The sequence below is a fragment of the Salvelinus sp. IW2-2015 genome, linkage group LG1 (genome assembly GCF_002910315.2).
Source record: "Salvelinus sp. IW2-2015 linkage group LG1, ASM291031v2, whole genome shotgun sequence".
NCBI classification, from domain to species: Eukaryota; Metazoa; Chordata; class Actinopteri; order Salmoniformes; family Salmonidae; genus Salvelinus; species Salvelinus sp. IW2-2015.
Window position 1 is genome coordinate 53,054,172 of NC_036838.1, and position 8,292 is coordinate 53,062,463.

General features: G+C 44.5%; 1 protein-coding gene across 1 annotated transcript in view; it reads left to right on the forward strand.

Moving 5' to 3' along the window:
- The first annotated feature begins 1,198 nt into the window (after window positions 1–1,198).
- Window positions 1,199–8,292, forward strand: part of LOC139027568 (kazrin-A-like) — a 37,294-nt gene continuing 30,200 nt past the window's right edge. The window contains exon 1 of the mRNA XM_070443001.1: window positions 1,199–1,332. Within this exon, the coding sequence (XP_070299102.1) occupies window positions 1,219–1,332 (114 nt within the window). The 5' untranslated portion in view covers window positions 1,199–1,218. The remainder of the gene's footprint in view (window positions 1,333–8,292) is intronic.

Sequence of the window (8,292 nt, forward strand, 5' to 3'; positions counted from 1 at the left end):
TGTTGTCAATATGTGTAGAGGGTCCCTGGTTCGGGGCGAGGAGAGGGACAGAAGCAATACTGTTCCTGTCTCTTATACACATCTAGATGTGTATAAGAGACAGCATTGGTACCGTGACCCGGATCACTGGTTGCTGTGGAAAAGAAGTAGGTCAAAAGGGGGGTGAGTGTAACCGGTGTGAAATGGCTAGCTAGTTAGCGGGGTGCGCGCTAATAGCGTTTCAATCGGTGACGTCACTCGCTCTGAGACCTTAAAGTAGTTGTTTCCCTTGCTCTGCAAGGGCCGCGGCTTTTGTGGAGCGATGGGTAACGGTGCTTTGAGGGTGACTGTTGTCAATATGTGTAGAGGGTCCCTGGTTCGGGGCGAGGAGAGGGACAGAAGCAATACTGTTCCATGAACACAGAAATACTGGATATTTTGAACTCTTACTATGGTGTTGATTTGACAAAATGCCTACCTCCTCACGCCATTTGCARACACTGTATATAGACGTTCTTTTTTTTCTATTGTGTTATTGACTGTACGCTTGTTWATTCCATGTGTAACTCTGTGTTGTTGTTTGTGTCACACTGCTTTGCTTTATCTTGGCCAAGTTGCAGTTGTAAATGAGAACTTGTTCTCAACTAGCTGACCTGGTTAAATAAAGGTGAAATAAAAAATAATAATAAAATAAAAAATTACAATCGTGGTCTTGAATTGGACTCACATTTTTCTGGTCTCGGTCTTAACTTGGGGTCAGACCCCTTGTCCTCCTCCCGGTCTTGGTCTTGACTCGGACTTGATTTGCTCCGGTCTTGGTCTTGAATCGGTCTCACTTTAAGTGGTCTGAAACACAACACTGGTGTGAGTCAAATTGAATATGCATGAACCTGAGTTTTTTGTTTCTCTCTCTCCTTTACCTCACTCTCCTCTCCTCTCCTCTCCTCTCCTCTCCTCTCCTCTCCTCTCCTCTCCTCTCTCTCTATTCCCTCTCTTTCGCTCCATCTCTCTCTCCTAGCGGTCCAGTCTCTGAACAGTCTGAATGACCAGATAGCCCACTTCATGGTGACCAGGCCCGGCAATCTGTCCCGGGAGGACGAGGCCTTCATGCCTGAAGAGAGAGACTCTCTCCTCCTCTCTCTCTCTATTCCTCTCTCTCTCCTCTCTCTCTATTCCCTCTATCTCTCTCTCCTAGCGGTCCAGTCTCTGAACAGTCTGAATGACCAGATAGCCCACTTCATGGTGACCAGGCCCGGCAATCTGTCCCGGGAGGACGAGGCCTTCATGCCTGAAGAGAGAGACACCTTGAAGGAGTCCATGGCRCTGATGAGGCACCTACTCTTGGACGCACAGGTACAACCCCTGACGTCTAACCTCTAACCTCTGACCGCTGATCATTCACCACCTTTAAAACCAGGTCAAGAATRAAAAGGGCAAACAAGCCTCTTTGCTGTATGAGTCTGCTGAAAAGGAATGTTTTCACAGCAATTCAGGGCATTAATGTTATGATGACTCATTCTTGGGCTGTTTAGACTTGACTAGAGTATTAATAGTTAATTCACTCCAATCTCATTAAAAAGTATTTCAACTGATACTATGCTAGACCATTTCCCTCCAAGAAAGCAAGCAAACTAATATTTATTTATGGTATATTATGATGAAGTTTGCAGGTATCTAATTTAGTCCRGGGGCATTTGTTCTACTCTTTCACTTTGTGTTTCCTTTCCCTGGAGAGGATGTAGCTTCTCCCGGGGAACAGGCACTGACAGGGCAGCTATGAGCTTACTGACTCTATGCAGGACCTGGGAGAGGCAAAAGTCCAACAAAATGTCGACATTTGAATAATTGAATGCCACCTCGTTCGAAGAGGAGCATWAATAATGCAATGGTCTCTCAGTCTCTCTGAAGCTCCTGATCAAATTGAGCTGTTCAAAATCATTAGTGACAACATCAGCACTGCAGATATGGCCATAATGTGACTGGCCCTGCCGCGGCTCGCTCACTAATTACAGTATGCATAAACCAAGGCCCCAATATCATGCCATCCCAAGCGCCCAACAGTGCACTTGCATGCTGTGTCTCCAATCTGGCAACACACTGTTGTTGTGGAGGGAGTCTGGCCCTAACTCTGTGATAAAGCAATAGATTGTTTGTATCTCTCTCAATCCTCAGGATGTTTGGAAAGAAAATGCTTACTTCAATCACAATGCCTTCCATTGTCTTTTCTAAAGACTTCTTTCCTGAACATAATGATGTCCTTTCTTCATCCGAGGGGACTCTTTATGTATAATATGTGATGAATTTCTATAGAAAGAATCCGTCTGGCTGTAGGGAGAAGTAATAAAACAATCTGCCTGAATCCTCCGGTTTGCCTTGGATCGTTTGATAATTCCTCTTTACAGTTTTTATTTCCCCCTTTATCATCTTGTTCCCTTTCTTGTTTTGATGGATGTTCTCCGGGACTTGACATAGTGATGCATTTGGCTCATCCTTTAGTCACATCACACACTTGATGGATATAGAGTCCCCTCGRCATTCTCCCTAAGATATTTTCCTGAGACGCTGCGGTGTCATTGATTAAAGAGAATGTAATTCAGCAAAAGGCCATCGCCTTCTCCTCAGCCCATTTGTATGCAAGCCGGAGTGAAAGATAGTTAGCCCGCAGTCAGTTTTTCTGCAGCTCAACAATAGAACACTGTAGGGTGATGGATGAGCAGTAGCCTCTGCCATGAATGGACTGCTGATTATCTCTGTGAGAAGTTGTTCTTCTAAAAGTTGGTAGTAGTTTAATGTTAACTGAATCATCCTGTAGCTGTCAAGTTGACTAAGTATCTACCTGTTGCCATGGCTCTGTGTTCAGTAGACCCATTATCTTTACCTGCACCCRTCTCTTCCCTTGTGGGTCTGTCCTGTCACCTGAGCCCCTCCATGAGGCCCTTTTCTGCCCTGTCACAGCAGAGATGCTACAGTATAGGCTGCCCCTCTTCGACTGACAGCTGCTTGCTGCCATAGCGATGAGTCTTGTATCCTCTCCAGGAGATTCCTTACAGGAGAGTGTGTAGTGGTAGGCTAAGCTTACACATCAGTCTGTCTCACTGGGTGTGTCTCTCTTCTACATTTCCTGATTTCCTCTGGGTATGAGCACAGTAGGACCTTTCTGAACTGTGCTGCACAATGCTCTGTTTGATCAGACTACACGACTTACAGCGTTATATCCATAGTGTATGACTTTGCCCAGAGAACCTCCCAAAATAAAAGGTCAGAAAAAATGAGACTATTTCCATGATGCCTACACAAGAAAAGTGCCTGCCTGCCTGCCTGTCTGCCTGCCTGCCTGTCTGTCTGTCTGTCTGTCTGTCTGTCTGTCTGTCTGTCTGTCTGTCTGTCTGTCTGTCTGTCTGTCTGTCTGTCTGTCTGTCTGTCTGTCTGTCTGTGTGCCTTGTCTGTCTGCGTGCTGTCTGTTGTCTCTCTTTTGCTTGTCTTCTGCCGTGCCGTGTCTGCTCTGTCCGTCTGTCTGTCTGTCTGCGTCTCTGTCTGTCTGTCCGGCGTTCTGTCTGTCTGTCTGTCCGTCTGTCCTGTCTGCGCGCCTGTGCCTGTCTGTCTGTCTGTCTGTCTTCTGTCTTGCGTGCTTGTCTGTCTGCGTGTCTGTCTGTCCTGTCTGGTCTGTCTGTCTGTCTGTCTGTCTGTGCTGGCTGCTGCCCTGTCTGTCGTCTGTCGTCTGTCTGTCTGTGTGCTGTCTGTCTGTCTGTCTGTCTGTCTGTCTGTCTGTCTGTCTGTCTGTCTGTCTGTCTGTCTGTCGAAACAGTAGAGCAGCAGCAAGCACTCAGGTGGAGTATTAAATCGGTCTCTCACCCCCTCTATCTCACCCCCAATCGCCCCTCTCTCTTCTTCCTTCTGTGTTAGCTGTCAATCTCGGGGTAAGTCTGAACCAAAAGTCCAGCTAACTGACAATGTTTCAGCAGCAGGGCTACAGCTGACCTCAGCCTAATTGGTTCTGTGGCAGAGCCAGACTGGGCTGTTCTGGCACCCCGCGGAACCTTAAAGAGCRGCAGAAAGAAAAAAGCAACTCTGAAGCAGTGGCTAGTTTAGCATGTCAGTCTTGGTGGGGAAAACTCAACACATTTTTTTAGGTGCATGCCAGCAAAGCTACTACACAACTCAACACTAAACAATACATTAATTGCACTATAACGGCGACAAACGGTGCCCACAAACTGTGATGGCCTACATAAAGCTGGCCTTTCAGCAACATGGAGTGAATCTTTACCACTGCCTCACCTGGCTATCAGCAGAGCCTTGTCTGTCAGAGAAACAGTTCCTTCAGGCTCATTTACTGCCTTTTAAAAGCATAGCTGATATGGCTGACTTGCTTAAATACCACTAAAACATCAATGGATTTACAACCACAGAGAGTTACCGCAAGTCGCGAAGAAAACAGGAGCTGCCTCCACTATTCCAGCACCATTTCAACTTCAACATTTCAACATCGTCAAATCAGCTATGCTTAGTCTAATTAACATTAGCTTTCTAGATCTAGCTGCATATTGAACTTCCATCCTCTCAGACCAGGGGCACAATGTATGAATTAATGGTTGGATCAGAATCACCTTTATAATCATTAACCAGTATGGAGAATTAAGTAAAACCACAAGCCCAAATCCCTATCTCCATCCATGGCTAATTTAGGAAAGGGTTCAATTTGAGCTAGCTCGCTAGTCACCGAAGGACAACAACACAACGAGATGCAACAATTCAAGTTTTTTCTATTAATGATGTATGCTCTCGATGCGATTTGATAGGAGTGACACCAAATTCAAACTGGCTTCCCTTGACACATTTTTGGTGCGCCAGGAACATTCACAGCTGAGGTCACTCAGTTTAGCTCAACACTGATTGGCTCTTGTTTTATACTTTTTTTATCAATCATACTCTTTTGGACCAGACAGCATCAGATAGATGGCCTATACATACAGAGACAGAGGGGTGCTGTTTTGCTTGCTCGGATGCTTTCTCCGGTGAGATACATTTAGCCTCTTTTGAATTGTAGAAAATATGCAACATAGAGAGACAAAAATACATAATTTTATATGTTTTTGTATTTTTTCTTGGTATGTTTTTTGGGGGAAGCCTGGCTACCCTTGGCATCCATGGAACAACGCCACTGTTAGGAAGTAGTGTGTCATAATGATGAAATCTGTATATCCATCTAGTTCAGGTTCATAAAGAGCTGAAGAACAGAATTCGTCATTAGAAAATGATGTGAAATAAACAGTACTTTCTTTAATCAAAGATTTCTTTATCATTTGTACAATCTATGTGCAGTCAGAGGGTTCGGTTTGACTGTGTAAATCTGAGGAAAACTGCACATTTAAGTGCTAATATCTCAAGGCAAATTCCACTAAAAGGCAGAACATTTATTTGGAAGGATTTTGAATCGTTTCTCTTTGAATGCTATCCCATAATTTATTGCCTCATTTGTCATTTGCACAGATGTATTATTTATGTCCTGCTTACTATGCTGTGCTGTGGCTGGGTGACTAATCCAATGCTTTTCTGTGGGTGTGGGGACTGTGAGTTGATGTAACGGAACGTTACATTGCCTTACTGTGGTGGAGGTGTCAGTGGGGTTTCCATAGGTTGCTGCTCTGATCTGATGATGGCGGACAGAGAGCTCATCATGATACGGAAAAGTAATAAGGTCAAAATGTCAAAATACTGTATTGTAAACAATATAATAAACGTAGGAGCAGTACGTCTGACTGTGGCAATATTGAGTCAATACAGACTGAATACAGAGCCTGACTGGGACTGGTCAGAGAACTCAAATAGAGCACTGCTGCCGCCCAAACACCCTACACTGTCAGTTTGTATGTTATGGTCACTCTGTCCAAACAGGAGAGGTTTCCTTGTCTATTAGCTAAAGGCTTTGAGACCATCTTACATGAATAATTGATCGCTAGCCCACCATGGGCAGGCTGTTAGATGGGACACCAGGAAGTGATTACAGTATTGATCGGATGGTGAGTTGGCATTGGGGGCGGGTTGTTCTGCAGACCTTGCACATCCTTAATCTCCCCTCTCTCCCCCTACTCTGATGTCCGGGGTCAGGGTCTGTCTGTTTGGCAATGAAGGGAGTGTAGAGTGGAAGCAAAAACAGAGTGCCCAGAAATTCAATACAGGACAAACACAGAAGTGAAAAGGCAGCAGGAGCTCTGGTAGGATTAGAAGTGAATAGTGATGCTATTAATCCCATTAATCCTAGCCGTCACTTCCAGACCCTTTCACTTCCAGTAGCTCACAGGAGTCTGATTATGAGCAATACTCATGAAAAACATTCCAGTTAATTAACACATTTTAGGGAGATGTCTATGTGATGGGCTGTGCCGATTTAAAACCACAGTGAATTTTATGGCCGCTACAAAACATTTGTTTTGTCGTTTTATTAGGCGGGGTTAGGAGGGGTAAGGTGCCAATTTGAAGCATTAAATTACAAAGTTTTTGTCACTGTCATCATTTTAATTTATTATTGAGCCATGGGCCTGGGAGAAGATTATTTGGGTGGCTGGGATATTGATCCAGTAGGGTTTGAATTGGGAAGCAGACTTTCTGCAGCTTCTAGAGCTGAGGTGTGTGTGTGCGCCTGTATGTGCATGCGTGGGTCTGGGAGGATGATCAGGGCCTTCACATAATGCACTAATAAACTGGTCGACAGAAACACAAAGAACGACCCAGGCGAGTGTAGATTTGCTGCCCCATCTCCACTTAACTACTTGAATAATGATCCATAACTCCTAGCTAGTGTCTCCTCAATACTTTTATTCTTAAAGCCTTGCAGGCCCCGGAGTGTTCGGCCTTCGTTTGAAGTGTGAACACTTTACTGCTGAGGTTCAGAAAATGAAATTACATTGTTTTGTCCGAGGATACCGAAGATCTCATTCCATCTCATCTCAGGAGACGACAATGTATTTTATCTCATTTGAATGGCCGTCATTACTTTCTCTGCCACCTGATTCATCGTGTGACGGTGTGAGATAATTCACTGAACCAAGGTTTATTTATTTGGTAGACTGGCATTCTGAATGAAAACAGTATGAGTAGTCTGGACTTCAAAGAGCTGAGGTTGTTCATTTTCTAGCTGTGCCGGTCGAGCTGATATGCCCTTTTTCACCTATCCTGCTAGGATGCTAGGACTGCTAGGATGCATTTGTTTTTACCATCCGTTTGGGATCCATCCGGCTGTGGTGAATCTGTTGAAATGAAGTATGTGTCATGTCTGAGGGTCATAGGCCTGGATGAGGATCGAATATCACTGTAATTGGATACTTCACATGCTCTATCACATTCAGGATATTTCCACCTTTCAATGGCATGACACGCAGATGTAATGGATTCTTTGTATTGTCCCCACGTCCCTTGAAATACAGTAAGATAAACTTGCACACTGATTGTCGAATCTCATATCCGATCACAAATCTAGCAACCCCTGTATTGAGGACACATTGCTCAGTAGATCAAGCCTTTGCTATACACTGAGTGTACAAAACATTATGAACACCTGCTCTTTCTATGACATAGACTGACCAGGTGAATCCAGGTAGAAGATATAATCCCTCATTGATGTCACTGGTTAAATTCACTTCAATCGGATTGTTAAGCCTTGAGATAATCGAGACATGGATTGTGTATGTGTGCCATTCAGAGGGTGAATGGGCCAGACAAAAAGTGCCTTTGAACAGGGTATGGTACGCTGCTGGGTTTTCAAGCTCAACAGTTTCCTGTGTGTATCAAGAATGGTCCACCACCCAAAAGACATCCAGCCAACTTGACACAATTGTGGGAGGCATTGGAGTCAACATGGGCCAGCATCCCTGTGGAACGCTTTGACTGTTTGTAGAGTCCATGCCCCGACGAATTGAGGATATTCTGAGGACAAAAGGGGAGGGGTGAATAAATTGTATCAGATGAAACAGCCCCAGTCTGATGATGGGGTTTGGTTGTCTAAAGCCCTCCCTAAATCTGTCCATTCACAGTTTGAACTGGAGCATCACTTGTGTGCATGTTGCCATAGAAACGGAGAGTGCTGTCACAAAGTTGATCGGGATCACTACGTACAGCTCTTTCAGCAGATCAAAAGTTCTCACCTCAATTTCAGAGAGAGTTTTGATGATATGAAAGGTCTTTTCATCCTTGCCGATCTGCTCTTGACTGACAGAGAGAGTGTTTGTGCAATTCAAAGTCTTGTTTTGGTCCTATTTGTGTCTGGCTGAAGGGAATAAATTAACTTGTCTCGCATTAGAGAAAGAGAAAGAGAGA